Source organism: Ceratotherium simum, chromosome 20 (assembly GCF_057802395.1).
Source record: "Ceratotherium simum simum isolate JZ-2026a chromosome 20, ASM5780239v1, whole genome shotgun sequence".
Classification (NCBI taxonomy): domain Eukaryota; kingdom Metazoa; phylum Chordata; class Mammalia; order Perissodactyla; family Rhinocerotidae; genus Ceratotherium; species Ceratotherium simum.
Genome location: NC_141919.1, coordinates 4,822,246 through 4,840,350, shown reverse-complemented (window position 1 = coordinate 4,840,350; position 18,105 = coordinate 4,822,246). Strand labels below are relative to the sequence as shown.

Genomic DNA, 18,105 nt, shown 5'->3' with positions numbered 1-18,105 from the left:
GTTTATAAATATTCTTTCATATACTGGTGGAAGGCAGTCTTAATCTCATTTTACAGATGAGACAAACAAGCATCAGAGAACTTGGGTGACATGAAGAGTTAAGACATTGCAAAAATAGTAGATTTTAATTCTATCTGGATTTCAGGCTTCAGAAAAGCAACTAGAACAATGCTTGTTATATAGAAAGTAGTTAATAAATGTCTGTTGAATTGACCTGAATTCCAGTTCCAGATCTGGAAGCAGCCAAAAGAAAAAAAACAAAAACTAAACTAAACACTGAAAATCCTTGCCATCACCCCTCACGTAGACTAGAGCCACCACCTGTCATGCTATGACCATTCACTTCACAATGGGAAAAAGAAACGTATTCACTGATGATTTCCACTGTGCAAGAGGAGAGAAGCATGAAAGACATAATACCTTTTGAAAAACACTGTTTCACTCTTTAACAGTCTAAATCATTCTGCCAAAATCTAACCAAGCACTGCCCAGATCATCACTGCTTCTTTCCAACTTTATGAGAAGGATATAAATGATAACAGAGTATTTTTACGTTAGCCTACCACTAAAAGAAATACGAAATTTATTCAGGTGTAACTACATACAACCTTATATTTCTGTTCCTCATTTATTCACTATTTATTTTGGTAAAAAAAAAAGTAGGGGAAAAAGTCCTACTAAGATAAATTCCATTGGACATTTTCTTTCCCAGAAAGTAATAGCACTTAAGACCTAAGTTTTCCAAAGCCCTGTCATAAACCGTTAAAAATAGTTTAATCTTAGAAGTCTTTTTCTAAATGATAAAACCAAAAAAGAAGAAACATTAGGGTTAGTTAAGCAAAATATAAAAAGTCAAAATCCACTAAACAAAAATGTCAGGATTAAGATAAATAGCAGAGAAGAAACAGGGAGGTCAAGTGCATTCAATAGCAGAAGTTATCTGGAAACATATTACATGCAGAAACAGAGTAAAAATGGGAAGCAAGGTATATGATAGTCCTAGATTGCTTTGACATGAAGCTGAAGAATAATCCAATTATTCCACTGAAGCAATAAATATTTCTAGCACTTATTTCTAACTCGATAAGTCTATCACCTATTTGAAGTCAAAGTTGAACTGTATAAACTGATATGATGTATCTGTGGAATACATCGCCAGGTAAAATATTTTGGAAATTAAAATGAGGTAAACATTTGTGTGCAGAAAAGAATTACACTTAATATTATCAGAACAACAAAACCCACTCCAAATTATTCCTAGAATTTCTAATTTCAGCTATATTCAATAAAGTTTCCAGAATTTTAAAGCTAAAACAGTTGAGGACACATAGCTGTCTAGGTGATGGAGACAAGATTTGGGCCTAAGTCTGTCTACACAACACATTTTATTTCCATTAAATATACCCCCTAAATGGATCTCAAATTTTAAAGGACTCTGCTAGAAGTAATACTAATGCATATCACCACAACTGAAAGAATGCAATAATAACTCTACTTTTTATCTGTAAACTGAAATAAAATGAATATCCACTTCTGTAAGCTGATGTCCTATTCTTCTTAGAATACTTACTTATAGTAACAAATGTCAGTCCCCACACGCATCCACCAGGGTCTGGCATTTAATGCTTCCTGAACAGAGTACATGAGTGGTTGCATACCTTTGACAGAAAGAATAAAAAAAAAGAGAAAATCCTTTTCAGAATTTTTGAGCTAAAAATTAACCTTGCCATCTTAGAAAACACCAAACATTCAGGAAAGCTAAAAGAAAATACATTTAATTTTTTGATTATGTTTAAAAAAACAACCTGAGAAATTTCTTTCAAGTTTCCTAAGTCAATCAATGATATGCTTTTATTTCTGGTTTAACTAAAATGGAATTACAACTTTAACAAATGAAAAGTCACTAAACTTTTTTCTATTACCTTTCCTATATTAATCAATTAAAATAACAAGGAATATATAGTCCTTGTAACAAGTGAGAGTCAAAAAATACATAAAGAAATAGTATATGATCACTACTCTAATGCCCCATGGAGTCCCATCTACACTGAGGTCAAGAGAAAAATGACACCAAAATGGCACAATTGTTTTCTTCTTCAACCTTCTCCATACAAATACATGTTTATAGCGGGGAGGAGGAGAGACTGTTAACAAAAATAGAATTAAATATATAGTATATTTTCTTGGGTAGTTTTAGAAATACACTTCCCACATGAACTTTAAAATCATCTTATCCAATTTCATAAAATAATGCACTAGGCTTCTAACTGGAATTCATATGCTCCTTTTAGAAAGGTTGATAATTTTTACTGAGATCTGGTTCGACTTTCCTTAAATTCTTTTTTTTTTTTTTTTAAAGATTTTATTTATTTTATGTTTTCCCCCCAAAGTCCCAGTAGATAGTTGTATGTCATAGCTGCACATCCTTCTAGCTGCTGCATGTGGGACGCAGCCTCAGCATGGCCGGAGAAGCGGTGCGTCGGTGCGCGCCCGGGATCCGAACCCAGGCCGCCAGCAGCGGAGCGCGCGCACTTAACCGCTAAGCCACGGGGCCGGCCCCTTAAATTCTAACTTAAAGATATTTTCTTGCTACAGAACCGTTTTGTTAAACTTATCTCTGAGTCTTTTTATTAGTCTTTAGTAGTCTCTTTTGTTTTCTAGGTATGTAAATATCATTTATAATTTAAAATATTTTATCTCCTCTTTTAGTATTTATATCAGTTACTTCATTTTCTACTTTTATTGTATTTAGAGAAATGAAACAACTTCAAAAACAATTTTGAATACGGTGGTAAGAACAAACAACTCCATCTTGTTCATGATTTCAATCAAAATGTTTTGCCATTCGAGGCAATATTTGCCAACTTTTTTGCAAATCAACTTTATCATGCTTAAGTAATAAAAAGAATATTAAATAATTTCTATGTGCCAGACACTGCTCTAAGTATTTTTACATGTTAAGTCATTAAACCGTCCCAACAACCCTCTGTGGTAGGTGCTATGATTATCCCATAAGGGGGGCAGTTTCTTCCATTATTCTTATTACACCTGAGTGTTTTAACTATTTTATCAAATGCTTTTTCAGCATCCACTGATAGAATCATATGGCTTTTCTTCTTTAATCTATTGATGCAATAAATTATGTTGACAGGTTTCCTATCGTGAACTATCTCTGCGTTCCAAGAAAATGCTGTTCTTTTAATAGTGTATGATTAAATCAGCTAAAATCTCATTTAGAATTTTTACATCTAAAACTTGGTCTTTTTTAAAAATATTACCTTTACCAAGTATCAGTACAAGATTACACTAGCTTTAGAAAAATATATTAACAAGCTGAATCGGGGGCATGCCTGGTGGCGCAGCAGTTAAGCGCGCGCGCTCTGCTTCAGCAGCCTGGGGTTCACAGGTTTGGATCCTGGGCGCGCACCAACACACCGCTTGTCAAGCTATGCTGTGGGGGCATCCTATATAAAGTAGAGGAAGATGGGCACAGATGTTAGCCCAGGGCCAATCTTCCTCAGCGGAAAAAAAAAAAAAAAAAAGAGGAAGATTGGCATCAGATGTTAGCTCAGGGCTGATCTTCTTCACCAAAAAAAAAAAAAAAAGCTGAATCATTTATTGGAATAAAGTACGATCTATTTTTTAAATGGTAAATATAATTCAGCTAGAATACCATCTCGATATGGTAACTAATAAATTTCTCTATTTTGAATTTCCTTTTCAACAGTTGTAGTCTGTTCAGAACCTCTCCTTTTTTTTTTTTTTGTGAGGAAGATCAGCCCTGAGCTAACATCCATGCCAATCTTCCTCTTTTTGCTGAGGAAGACTGGCCCTGAGCTAACATCCGCGCCGATCTTCCTCCACTTTACGTGGGACACCGCCACAGCATGGCCTGAGAAGCGGTGCATTGGTGCATGCCCGGGATCCGAACCTGGGCCACCAGCAGCAGAGCGCACGCACTTAACAGCCATGCCGTGGGGCCGGCCCCCAAACCTCTCCTTTTTATTAATCAATTTTGGCATTTCTATGTTTTACTTTATTTCTATCTCATTGTTTTCAGCATTTTTAAAAATTAATTCTCTTCTACTTCCTTTTGGTTTATTTGCGTTTTTCTAACTTCTTAAGTTGAGTACTTAGTTAACTTATTTTCAGTCTTTTTTATTTTAAATAATGCAAGTTATTAAAGGCTTTCAATTTCCTTCCAGATACCAGTGTAGCTATGTCCCATGAGCCTATAAAGAGTTCTCCTTCGCAGTACTTTCTAGATCAGAGCTGTCCAACTAAACTTCCTGCCAGAATGGAAATGTTCTACATCTGCACTGTGCAATGTGGCAGCCACTAGCCACACATGGCTATTAAGCACAGGAAACAAGCCTAGTGCCACTAAAGAAGTAAATTTTAAATTTTTAATTAATTTAAATTTAAATAGCCACACATGGCTAGTCACTACTATATTGGACAGCACAGTTCTAGATAATTTGTTACATCAGTTTTAAATTTTATCCTCAGTCTTTTTTTTAAGGAATAATAATACATATTTCCAAGTATCAGTTTTCTGTTGACTTCTTGTTCATTCATACTAACATTGTGGATCACAACGAAATCTATAAAATCTCTGTAAGAGATTTTTAAAATAACCAATAAGTCTTCTCTGTAACAAAATATACAAAAAGTTTTAAATGTTTCCTGAACACAACAAAGATACCTTCATGTGCTTCTTCTGTAAAACAGACTGAAAAAGGCGAAAAACAACAGTACTTACATTAGGATTCCATAAATATAGTTCACTGCAAAACCAGGGTGCATGCTCCCAAAATAAAGTATTTCCAGGGTCTAGTTCAAACAGATTCTTTCACACACATCATCGAATACTCTAACTCATGTGACATTTAATTTGTTTCATATTTGCAGCATGATTTTGCATGGTTTTCCTGTTGTTTTATCCTTCTATGAGAGAAGACACATGGGCCTCCTTCCCCCAGGTCCCTAATATTTCTCAGTTTCTCAATTGTATCATCTCACATCATTTCCTAAAATCCATTTCATTTTTTTGTGTGTGTGAGGAAGATCAGCCCTGAGCTAACATCTGATGCCAATCCTCCTGTTTTTGCAGAGGAAGACTGGCCCTGGGCTAACATCCGCACCCATCTTCCTCTACTTTATATGGGACGCCGCCACAGCATGGCTTGACAAGCAGTGCACCAGGGCATGCCCAGGATCTGAACCTGCAAACCCCAGGCCGCCGAAGCAGAGCACGTGCACTTAACCGCTGTGCCACTGGGCCGGCCCCATTTCATTTTTTTTAAGGCATAATTACAGGATCCTACTAACTTCCAACTCTAATTTGAGGAATGCTCCTCAGCTTTCACTCTGTTATTTCTTCTCACTGGAATCCCAGATCAGTTTCACCGTATCTTCTATCTCACATCTTAAATTTCTTAAATTTTACTCTCAGCTGACTGAAACATATTTTCAAATATGTTCTCAAAATGGGATCCTAATGAATCCAAAAATCAAGCTTGTTGACTATATTATTCAAATTCTCCATATTGTTACTGATGTTTTGTCTTCTTGATACGTCAAAGTCTGAAAGGGGTATTTTAAATTCTTACAATAACTGTCTTCTAATCAAGTTGTATTTCTTGGAGCTTTTGCTCTACCTATGTGGGTGCCATGGGGTTATGGTTGTTGTTGTGTTGTATAAAGGTTTGTGTTCTGCACAACAAAGGAAACCAACAAAACGAAAAGGCAACCTACCAAATGGGAGAAAATATTTGTAAATCAAATATCTGATAAGGCGTTAATATCCAAAATACATAAAGAACTCATATAATTTGATAGCAAAAAGACAATCTGATTAAAACATGAGCAGAGTATCTGAACAGGCATTTTTCCAAAAGAGATATACAGATGGCCAACAGCTACATGAAACGGTGCTCAACCTCACTAATCATCAGGGAAATGCAAATCAAAACCACAATAAGTTATTACATGTGCTAGAATGGCTATTATCAAAAAGACAAGAAATAATAAGTGTTGGTGACAATGTTGAGAAAAGGGAACAATTGTGCACTGTTGGTGAGAATGTGAATTGGTGCAGCCACTTTGGAAAACAGTATGGAGGTTCCTCAAAATTCAAAAATGAAACTATCGTATGATCCAGCAGTTCCACTTCTGCATATTTATCTGAAGGAAACAAAAACGCTAACTTGAAAAGATATAAGCACCCCCATGTTCACTGCAGCATTATTTACAATAGCCAAGACATGGGAGCAACTTAAGTGTCCATCAATGGATGAACGGATAAAGAAGATGTGGTGTATATCTATACAATGGAATATTCTTCAGCCATAAAAAAGAATGAAATCTTGCCATCTGTGACAATGTGGATGGACCTTGAGGGCATTATGCTAAGTGAAGTAAGTCAGACAGAGAAAGACAAATACAATCATGCGCTGCATAATGACGTTCAGTCAGTGATGAACTGCACATATGACGGTGGTCCCCTAAGATTAGTACCACACAGCCTTGGTGTGTAGCAGGCTAATACCATCTAGGTCTGTGTAAGGACACTCTATGATGTTCACACAATGACGAAATTGCCTAATGATGCATTTCTCAGGATGTACCCGTCATTAAGCAACACACAACTGTACCGTATGATCTCACTTCTATGTGAAATCTAAAAAAAAAAACAAACAAAACTAAACTCTTAGATACAGAGAACAGATCAGTGGTTGCCAGAGGCTGGGGGGGGGGGGCGGGGCGGGGGGTAGGGAGTGGGCAAAATGGGTGAAAGTGGTCAAAAGGTACAAACTTCTAATTATAAAATAAATAAGTCATGGCAATGTAATGTATAGCATGGTGACTATAGTTAATAATACCATATTGTATATTTGAAAGTTGCTAAGAGAGTAGAACTTAAAAGTTCTCATCACAAGAAAAAAAATTTGTAACTATATGCGGTGACAGATGTTAACTAGACTTACTGTGGTGATTATTTCATAATATATACAAATATTGAATCATTATGTTATACACCTGAAACTAATATGTTATATGTCAATTATATCTCAATAAAAAAAGGTTTGTGATTATTATAGCATCTTCAAGGATTGCCACTTATAAATATATAACATCTATTCGGTGATTTTGACCTTGAATTTTTCTTCAACATTAATATTATGACTTTTGCTTTTATTTGCATTTGCCTAATTTATCTCTGCTCTATTATTCATTATCAACTTTTCCTTGTCATTTATTTAATTAATTCTCTCCTCTAAATTGCGTGACTTTCAAAATCTGATTTTTGAGGACATTTCAGCTCATGCATAGTCAGTGATGACAGATATACATTTCATTTTATTCCTTCTATCTTATTTTCTTTCGACTATTAAATGTTTTTTCTCCTTCTTGTCTTCTTATTTTACTGCCTTGGTTGCATTTCCCCACACTTCCTTTTCTCCTTCTGTCATTTGGAAGCTTTCTATTGTGCTTTTCAATTCTACTTCCCATCCTAATAGTCATGATTAACTTCTATTTCTCTGATACTACATCAAATCAAATAACTAAGCAATCTCACCAAGACGAATTATCTTCACTTCTCCCAGATCACCCCCTTTAGAACATTTTTACTTAAAACACTTCATAAATTCCAAGTCTTCTATCTTGAGATCTTTTTCCTCACTTATTTTCCTTAGACAGGGTTCAGGGGTAGCATATTTTCTGAATTCTACATACACAAAGATGTGGTTTGTTGGCAGTGACAAATGACAGATTTTGCAAAACACAGTTGTTGTCCTCTTGCTTCCAGTGCCACAAATGAGAAGTCCAATACTAACAATTTTTTCACACACAGAACAAGGTCGTGATGAACAGCGTGTCATCTGCAACCAGACTCCAGCCTGGGTCTGAATTCTCCCTTCAGCACACACCAGATGCATGACCCTGGGCAGACTACAACCACTCATTATGCCCCCTTTTTCTCTTCTGTAAAATGGGGGTAACAACCTCACTGGGTTGTTTGTTGTGTGGATTAAGAGTATCACCTGTGTTAGCACTTACAGAAGGCCTGCCATACAGTAAACATTCAATAAATGTTAGCTGCTCTTATTATCATTATTTAAGTAACCAGTTCTTTTAAAGCGGAAGTATGTTAAGATTATCTCTTTAGGGGCCGGCCTGGTGGCATAGTGGTTAAGTGCGCACGCTGTACTTTGGCGGGCCGGGTTCGCAGGTTCGGATACCAGGCGTGCCCCGACCCACTGCTTGTCAAGCCATGCTGTGGTGGCATCCCGTATAAAGCAGAGGAAAATGGGCATGGATGTTAGCCCAGGGCCAGTCTTCCTCAGGAAAAAAGAGCAGGATTGGCATGTGATGTTAGCTCAGGGCTGAACTTCCTCACCAAAAAAAAAAAAAAAAATTATCTCTTTATACTTAAAACCCAAGTTTTTCACTGGTACATGTAAAAGATTCCTGTCTTCCTTATTTCTTCCTAGATTCAGTGAGCCATTTCAATCTGAAACTTCAACCTCCTCCAGACACACAAAACTCATAATAATGGTTAACTATAATAAGGTGGAACAAGGTTGAGGCTGAGGTCAAAGGGCACATTAGATTTATCTGAAGTGTTCCAATTTTATATAAGAGAATATATTCTCGGGCCAGCCCCGTGGTGTAGCGGTTAATTCGGCACGCTCTGCTTCGGCAGCCGGGTTTGCAGGTTCAGATCCCGGGCGTGGACCTATACCACTCGTCAGCCACGCTGTGGCGGTACCCACAAACAAAATAGAGGAAGACTGGCACAAATGTTAGCTCAGGGCTAATCTTCCTCAAGCAAAAAAAGAGAAAGATTGGCAACAGATGTTAGCTCAGGATGAATCTTCCTCAGGAAAAAAAAAACGACAATATATTCTTATATTACTTTTAAAATGCTAGTTAATTCTGGTCACAGTGAAGGGAGGTATATTTGAAAATTCTAACTATAATAAAAACCATTTGAAGAAAACAGGTTGCCCCAGTAAAAATCTATCAAATAATAACTCAGACTGAACAGACCACAATCTACTCTACCTGATACAGAAGGGCTATATTTGAGTAATCAATTTAATCATCAGCCAAAGAATAAACCTTTATGTGCATAAAACAAATATGCTAAGAACTGTCAATCTTGTCACTTGAATATAGACACATTATTAAATTGCCACAGTGACACCAACATCCAATGGCATTGACCTCTAATAACATCCAAGTAAAGGCCAAAGTTGTACTGAGAATATGCTCAATTACATGTGCAGATACAAAGAGAGGCAAAGTATTGTAGGCCTAATCAGCAAATGTACTATGAATCACAGATTCATAACATTTTCAAGTTGAAGCTAACACCCTCATTTAACAGATGAGGAGGAGAAGAAAGGTTTAAAATGGAGCTCAAATAACCTGAAGGAGGCACCTATCACAAGCTGCATATGCTATCTGGACTCAGTGACTCTACAGAGGAAAAATACATGCTTCTCATATGGCTAGTATCACAGCAGAGATTTATACTAAAAGCAGGAAGATCAGATTCTTGGTCTGGAGGATAATGGTAGCCACTTGAATCCAAATCTCTCCACACATCCTCACCAACAAAAAATAAATAAATTCGACAAGTAGCACAAATAAAACCACACAAGCCCCAGGCCTTCAACATTGCTAAAGGACAGAATATAACAAACATTAAATTACCTGTAAGTGGAAAAATGGGCAAAGATATACTAGGCAAATGGAAACAATAAAACAGAGGTTGAAATCCTGAGATCAAAGTAGATTTCAGGCCAAAAAATATTAAATGAGGCAAAGAAGGAACTTTATAAAGTCACAACTCACAGTGAAAATATAACAATACCCAATATATATGCACCAGATAGGACAACCTCTTATATAAAGCAGAAAATACAGGAGATAACAGGAGAAGAAAGATAAGACATACTACTGATAATAGACTTGAACACACCATTCTCTGTACAAGACAGCCAAATTAAACAAAAATTAAGAATACGTATATAGAAGATCTAAATAACATAATCAGTAAGGCAAATCTATGTATATATTTTGAGCACTATATCCTGATAACAGAGAATGAAACCTTATTCTAAGAGCATGTGGAATAGTCACAAAAATTGATTATATATTAAATCAAAAGGAAACATCAGTAAGCTCCATAAAAGAGAAATATTACAAACAAAACTCTCTGATCACCATGTAATAAAACTAGAAATTAAAAACAAAATGAAAAAACAAAAAGGGAGGAGGACATCCATGCTGGGGGTGGGAAAGACAGGCTGATTTGAGTGTCAGACCCTGAACGGAGTGAGGAGGGCATGTGCCCAAAAGACTGCCAGAGAGATTGGTACATACGATAGAATTGATCAAATAAGTAAATATACTAAGGATAACGGAAGCCCAAATTCTCCATGTTGGAAAAGGAAGTTATAACATGGAAAGAAAACTAGAATAAAGCCTGTGGAATTGAAGGTATCAGTGTGACCTCATGGAGATACTGTGCGTGTATGTGTGTGTGTGTGTGTGTATGTATGTGTTATATATACACACACACACACACACATACACATATACAGAAACTACTACAAATGAAAATTTCTGCATCAATACCTGTATATCCAACCATATAGTCCCTAATTTTCTCCATTGGGAGGTCCAATGACAATGTGCACCACCATGCTCACAGGTCTTGGTTTTTAAATACCATTCTCCACTAAAACAAACCAGTGCTCTTTCAAGAAATGATCAATTCCAGGCTGGGACAGCGAAAGGCAAGATGAGCCTTGAGCATCTAGCTGTGCCAAAAAGCAAGATACCCATAAAGAATGATGGGGACATGTTAAAAGGACACACAAACCAGCACCAAAGGGATCCCACTGGCCAAATCTTGTGCAATTTGAGTGTCAAAATAAATAACAATAGCAACAAATTACAACCCACTGAGTAAAACAGGAAACCAATTCTATACTGATATTAACATATTGAAAGCTTGATGAGGAATAAGATATTTACATAGTTTCAAACGCCTCCACATAAAATATTAATTACAAAGAGAAAAAGGGTAACTTTAAAATGGAAAAGCCTGACAGACATCATTTTAATCAAGTGATAAAATCATTATTATCAGTAATGGGACAAACAAAATCCTGTGTTACCAGAACACAACACCACTTCTCTGGCATTCCTGCCAAAGATGCCTAACCTAAATCAAATCATGAGAAATATGAGACAACTCCAAACTGACAACCATCCTACAAATAAGAGTCCTATAATTTTCAAAAAGTGTCAAGGTCATTAATGTTCAAGTCTGCAAAACTGTTCCTGACTAAGATAGTCTAAAGAGAGTTGACAACTAAATACAACATGTGGTTTGACCTGAATCCTTTCGCTATTAAGGACATTATTGGGAAAACAAGTGAAACTTAAACGGAGGTATAAGGGTTAGATGGAATTCACGTATCAATAATAATTTCCTGATGTTGATAGTACCGTAGTTATATAGAAAAAAGCCACTGTTTGTAGAAAATATACTAAAAGTATTCTATGGTGATGGGGTATCACTGCAGATGCTCAACATCTGGATAAAGGGTACAACTTTTCTGTGAGTTTGAAATTATTTCAAAATATTTAGGAAAAGTTGATGATGATAAATTGAACTAGAGTCTTCTTAATTTATGCAGTAGTCACCCCTTATCCACGGTTTCTCTTTCAAAGTTTCAGTTACCTGTGGTCAGCTGCAGTCTGGAAGCAGATGATCCTCCTTCTAATGTATCGTCAGAAGGTCAACAGTAGCCTAATGCTACGTCATACTGCCTACGTCATTCACCTCACTCCATCTCATCACAGAGGCATGATACCATCTCACATCATCACAAGAAGGGTGAGTATAGCACAATAAGATATTTTGAGAGAGAGGGAGACCATATTCACATACCTTTTCTTACAGTATATTGTCATAATTGTTCTATTTTATTATTAGTTATTGTTGTTAATCTCTTACTGTGCCTAATTTATAAATTAAATTTTATCATAGGTATGTATGTATAGAAAAAAGCATAATATATAGAGAGGGTTCAGTACTATCCGTGGTTTCAGGCATCCACTGGGTGTCTTGGAACGTATACCCCGTGGATAAGGGTGGACTATATTTTGTGCATGTTCATTTTATGTTTCTAATGGGATCTTCTTCATAGTTCATCCACTCATCGCCTCATTCACTTAACAAATATTTACTGAACATCTAGTAAATGCCATGCTATAAATACAGTGGTCAGCAACAGAGACACTGCCCCGGAACTCCTGGAATTTACAAACAAGTGGTGGTCGGGGGACACATAAACTACATAAAACTGTCAAGAGCACCTAAAAGGAAAACATGACAAGGAACATTTATCAAGGGGACAGCTCCAGTCTGGGGAGTCAGGAAAGACTTCCTTAGTCAAGAGAGAGCTCAGCTCAACTTCGGAGTGGAATTAAGTAACATGGTCAATGCGGGAATGCTACAGACTAGTCTCCAAAATTCTATTTTGTTGCCTGGTTCCACACATGTTCAATTTATGTAAGAAGGTGGTTAAAAAATCCTCATATATCTGCAAGACATATATAGGGAGAGGGGGAGGGGGAGGGGGAGAGGGAGCACATCCTCCAGAGTTTCTGAGCTTGGACTAAAGCTCCAAGTTGCTAAAATGCAACACTGCCATCTAGTGGTAATTTAAGCAAACCCCTTTCAGCTAGTGAGGTGGGGGTGAGACAGAGTGACGGGTTACACAGATACATCACTATTATATAGTGATATAAATCCTCAAATATAAATTCACAAATAAGATGACACATTTGTGAGAAAACTAAATATTTAAAGAAATCACCTAAAAATTCTCTAAGAAAAGGGCAATTTGAGAAACAAAAGCAACAGTAATTCTGCCCCTTTTGGGGAGTATTGCCAAAGAACAAGACCTCTACTGGGCACATTTGCTAGAGCCCAACACATAAATACTCCCCTAACCAGCATGTCCCAACCAAAAAAAAATTATAGACAATAAGGTACTTTCCAAATTAATATTATTTCCTGATTTCAGTCATGTATGGCAATAAATAAATCCTTCCAGCTGAAGAAGTTTCCACTGCAAATATTTTCTTTAGTCATCAGGACCATCCATGAAGTGAATTCAAAATGAATCTGATGACAATAACATTAACTACATAGCTGGTTACAATTTCTTAAAATGTTGAATTCTAGTTTACTAAAATATCGGTCCCTTCCTTCTTCTAACTCTATCGATGTTAAAACAAACCAAGATTTGCTTTATGTTGTATTAACAAATCTAATGACAGGATTTCATTAAAAAATTACATCTACCTAACAGCTCCTTCCACAGCTTCTACCAACTTCCTAGTTGAATACTTACAAATATATGAAAATAAAAAGAAAAGTCATAACAGACAACTTGTCAGAATCTGGGAGGAATCTCTGCTAAACTTAAAGCAGATGGAGAAGGACTGAAAAAAAATCCAATGCAGAATATACCTCATGATCTATTTTTTAATATATATATTTTGGATTCCCACAGCTAAAAGAAGTGTTGCACTACACCCTGAAGTCCCTTAAAGAATAACAGATAAAGAAAACCATAAAGAAGCACAAAAACAGAAAGCATAAAAAAACCAAACACATCAATTACAAAAAGAACTTTAAACAGGTTAAAACCACATATTAAAAGACAAGGGTCGAACAACAAAATGCTATTCTTCTTCAAAAGTTCTTCTAAGTGAACTTCTATTTATAAGAAACAATATATGAAGCAAATTCAAACCAAAATGATATAAAAACAGAATTCAGGGCAAAAGATACTGAATGAGATAAATATGACTATTTTATACTGTTAAAGGATATACACAAAAGAAATATCGAAAAGTTATAAACTATATGCCAAATAACACTGCATTAAAATAGAAAAAAATATATATTTTTTTTAATAAGGGCACGACAGAAACACAATAGAACTGAAAGACTGTTAATATTTTTTAAGTTTTAGGCAGATAGAGAAGGTAAAAAATAAACAAGGATATGGAAAACTGAATGGATTTATAACACTAAACTAACAATATATATTAAATTATGTTGCCAACAGAGAATACACATTATTTTCCAAGTGCCCATGAAAACAAAAACTGACCAGATATTAAGCCATAAAAAATTATTCCAAATCATAAATTTCACATCTGTGAACAAAACTGATTAAAATTTGAAAGTAATGAGAAAAATTTTAACCAAAATGAGTTAAGCAACTAAAAATATAATAAATCCTTTCCTAAATAACCATTGGGTCAAAAAGGATACCAAAACTACATACAATTAGAGGCAATCTAGAAAATAACAGGAGGCCTTAATATTAAAATCAGGACAGGAGGGGATACAGAATTAAGTTGTAATCAAGAGCAAATTCAAAACCTAAATGTTTGATCATCAAACAAAAATAAATTTAAGTAAATAAACTAGAAGTTAGAAAGAGGGAAAAAAAAAATCAAGCTGCAGGGAGAAAAAGGAGAAATCAATAAAAAAAAAATTTTTTTTAAAGGAAATGATAAAACCAAGAGCCAGGTTATTAAAATAAAACAAATCATGTTTTAAGCACACACAAAAAAAGGAAAATAAGCAAGAGAACAAGCAGGTACACATATTGCAGATATCATATAGAAATCTCTGCTAGTGAATTCTGAAAATCTAAATGTCACTTATGGGCCGGCCCCGTGCCTTAGCGGTTAAGTGCATGAGCTCCGCTGCTGGCGGCCTGGGTTCGGATCCCGGGCGCACACCAATGCGCCGCTTCTCCGGTCATGCTGAGGCTGCGTCCCACAAACAGCAACTAGGAGGCTGTGCAACTATGACATACAACTATCTACTGGGGCTTTGGGGGAAAAAAATAAATAAATAAAAATTTTAAATAAATAAATAAATAAATGTCACTTATATAAGAAAAGATAAATTAGCACAGTAAGAAACAGAAAACTAGACTATACTGAGGCACAGAAAACTAAAAAAGTTATCCAGACGTTCCCTCTCCCACCCAAAATAGAGCACAGAATCAGACAGTTTTAGAGCTACATTCTTTCCAAATTTCATGAAAACATATAAATGCTATTTAAACTGCTCCAGAACACAGGGTGGGGAAACGAAAGCCTTTTCATTTAAGTGTTCAAAGTTAGCATCAGCTGCTCCCAAGCTGGACAAAGACAGCCCTCCAAAAAGGAAATGGACTTGTCTAACTTACGACCAATGATGTAAAACCTTTACGCAAAATACTAACAATCAAAATAGTTATATACTAAAAGATTAACTCACGTGGCAAAGTAGACTTACATCTGAAACCCAAGGATGGTTTAATATTAGGAACATTGTTAATATAACACAGCACATTAACAGGTCATAGCATTAGATGGTCACATTACATTGATAAATGCAAAAAACAAAATAATTCTGATTTTTAAAACTTACGAAAAATAGAAATTCTTTGCTATGAGAAAGAATATGTATCTCAAACCAAGAGCTAACATACTTGATGTAAATACTAGTAGCATTCACATTAACGTCAAACTAAAACATGGATGCCCAATGTCTCCTTTTTATTTTAAACATTCTCAAAGTTCTATTCAAAAGCAATGAAAGATACACAATACAACTATGGATAAGGAGAGATTCCAGGGACCTACCAAGAAATGCCCAAGTATCAACTGAGAAACTATGATAACTAATAAGAAAGTTCAGTTAAGGAAGTTGATTCTCAACTAAAGATATAAAAATCAATAGCTTTCTTAAATATAAATAAGATTGAAAATAGGGAGGAGTACTCTTTCACAACAAAAAAACAAAAAATACATAAAATACTTAAGAACGAAGGCAAATAGAATATATAGGATTTATTAAAAAGACTTAGGTGAGGGCATAAAAAACTTGAATAAATAAAACTATACACCTAAGCAGCAAGACTTAATATAAAAAATTCAATTTATCCCAAATTATTTTACAAGTATAATGCAATTAGAATTTTTTGGCACTTAATAAAATTATTCTGAATAATATTTAGAATAAACTATTCAGGAAAAATAGGTAGAAAAAATTTTTCAATTGTTTATGAAAAAGACAACAGGGTGTTAAACCACATTATAAAGTCAAAATAATTAAAAACCCAAGTGGTACTAGAGCAACAAGGATGTTACACCAGACTAATTAAAGGTCAGAATAATTAAAATCAAGTGGTACTAGAACAACAAACAGCCCGAAAACAACAGCTAGTGTATAGTTAGGACCATGGCTTCTGAGAATAGTGGTATTTTAAACCAAAGGGAACATAAAATATGATTAAGAGGTCAGAATAATTCAACCCAAACTCAAAAAGTCAGGAACTATGAGCAAGTGATAGGGATACATTACCAACCAGTTTCTTGTCTGTATTTACTAACCTGACCATTTTCTACAACAGCTATACCAAAGCAAGGATGTACAGTGTCTTCTGAGCTACGTTTCCCACCCACTTCTACTAATAGGATTAAGTTAGATCCCAGTTCACAGAATACACCAGAATAAATCCTGGATGGATGAAGTTAAAAATAAACCCTGAAAGCACACTATCAAATGCACTTCTGCAAGGCTGAATGAATTTAACACTCCTACCAGCACTGTAAGTACCCATATTCCCTAGTCTTCAGCACCATATGTTCATTTTCTTTGAGAAATTCTACTTGGAGGAATTTATGGCAAAGCAATAATCAGAAACACAAACAAAAACAAATAATTAATGATAGCTACTGCAGTACAGTATATAATTGTGAAATGGTGAAAAAGACAAATTCCCATCATTTAAATTATCGTTTAAATAATTGTTGTATATACTCAATAGAATATTATCCCGACATCAGTAAATATGTTGCTGAAAATATTTAATGGCACAGGAAAATGTTTTACAACATATTGTATAGTAAAAAAATATACTTTACAAATGAGTTTTCATACTGTAATCCCAAATCTATAAAAGGGTAAGATTTAATTTTAAAATTATGTGAATGTAAGTTAAAAATAGATCACAAAATGCTAAACAGTGGATTGTCTTTTCTCTTTCTTTCCTAGAAATTCTTCTCTAAACTGTTTTTAATTTACCAAATTTCCCATATTAAAGATCCAATCTTTCATAATCAGAAAAAAAACACATTTACAGCTCACAAAGAAATTCCACTTCTGTGAATCTGTAACTAAATAATTATACACACAAATATTTAGTACAGTAATGCCTAACTCAGTATTATTTAAAATAGAAAATAATTAGAAACAACTTAAACATCCAACAAAGAAAGGTTTGGATCAATAAGTTACAGTACCTCTGTAGGATGTCTATTAAACTCTATTTCAGATGGATATTTAGTGACCAGAAAAAATGTTGAGGATACAGTTTTTGGTTAAAATACAGACTATGAAATGCATGGGTTATCTCTGGATAATGCATTGTTGATGATTTTAATTTTCTTCTTAACACCATTCTGTTTTCCAAATTCTCTACAAAGTGAGTTTGGCAAGTGTGATATACATACAAGAATACCCAAAGAGCAAGGGGTAAGGAGGAGGGGAAATTTAAAAATAAATCAGCCATCTGTCTCATTGCTTTGATTTAGTTTTAGTTATAGAATTTTATTCATTTTAAATTTAAAGTGAGACTAAAGGAAGAGATTATTTTATTTATCACATGGAGATATAGGTTTTTTAAAAACAGAGAAGCATTGCTCCAATGTATACTTTTAATTTAAAAATTAAAGTATTTAATGAAGTTTAAAGTAGCAGAAGTACTATTTTATAAAAGTGAGTAAATAAATATAGTCGGCAAAAATGTCATCTACCTGTAGCACTACAATTTGAAAATTATATTGACTATCATTTCAGGAATAAATATGTCTTTATATTTTACTCTTAAGGAGCACTCAAAATACAACTACAATTACATTTAACTACTTGTCTTTTTCCCCTCTAAAATATGTTAGCATTATACTTACAAGTTAAATCGGGAAAACACGAGATTC

General features: G+C 34.9%; 1 protein-coding gene across 13 annotated transcripts in view; it reads right to left on the bottom strand.

Moving 5' to 3' along the window:
- AGTPBP1 (ATP/GTP binding carboxypeptidase 1) overlaps positions 1-18,105 on the bottom strand; it is a 157,373-nt gene that overhangs the window by 36,456 nt on the left and 102,812 nt on the right. For all 13 annotated transcript variants that reach the window (XM_087444324.1, XM_087444327.1, XM_087444325.1 and 10 more), the window contains one exon: positions 1,571-1,658. In XM_087444324.1, coding sequence (XP_087300450.1) covers positions 1,571-1,658 — 88 coding nt within the window. The remainder of the gene's footprint in view (positions 1-1,570; positions 1,659-18,105) is intronic.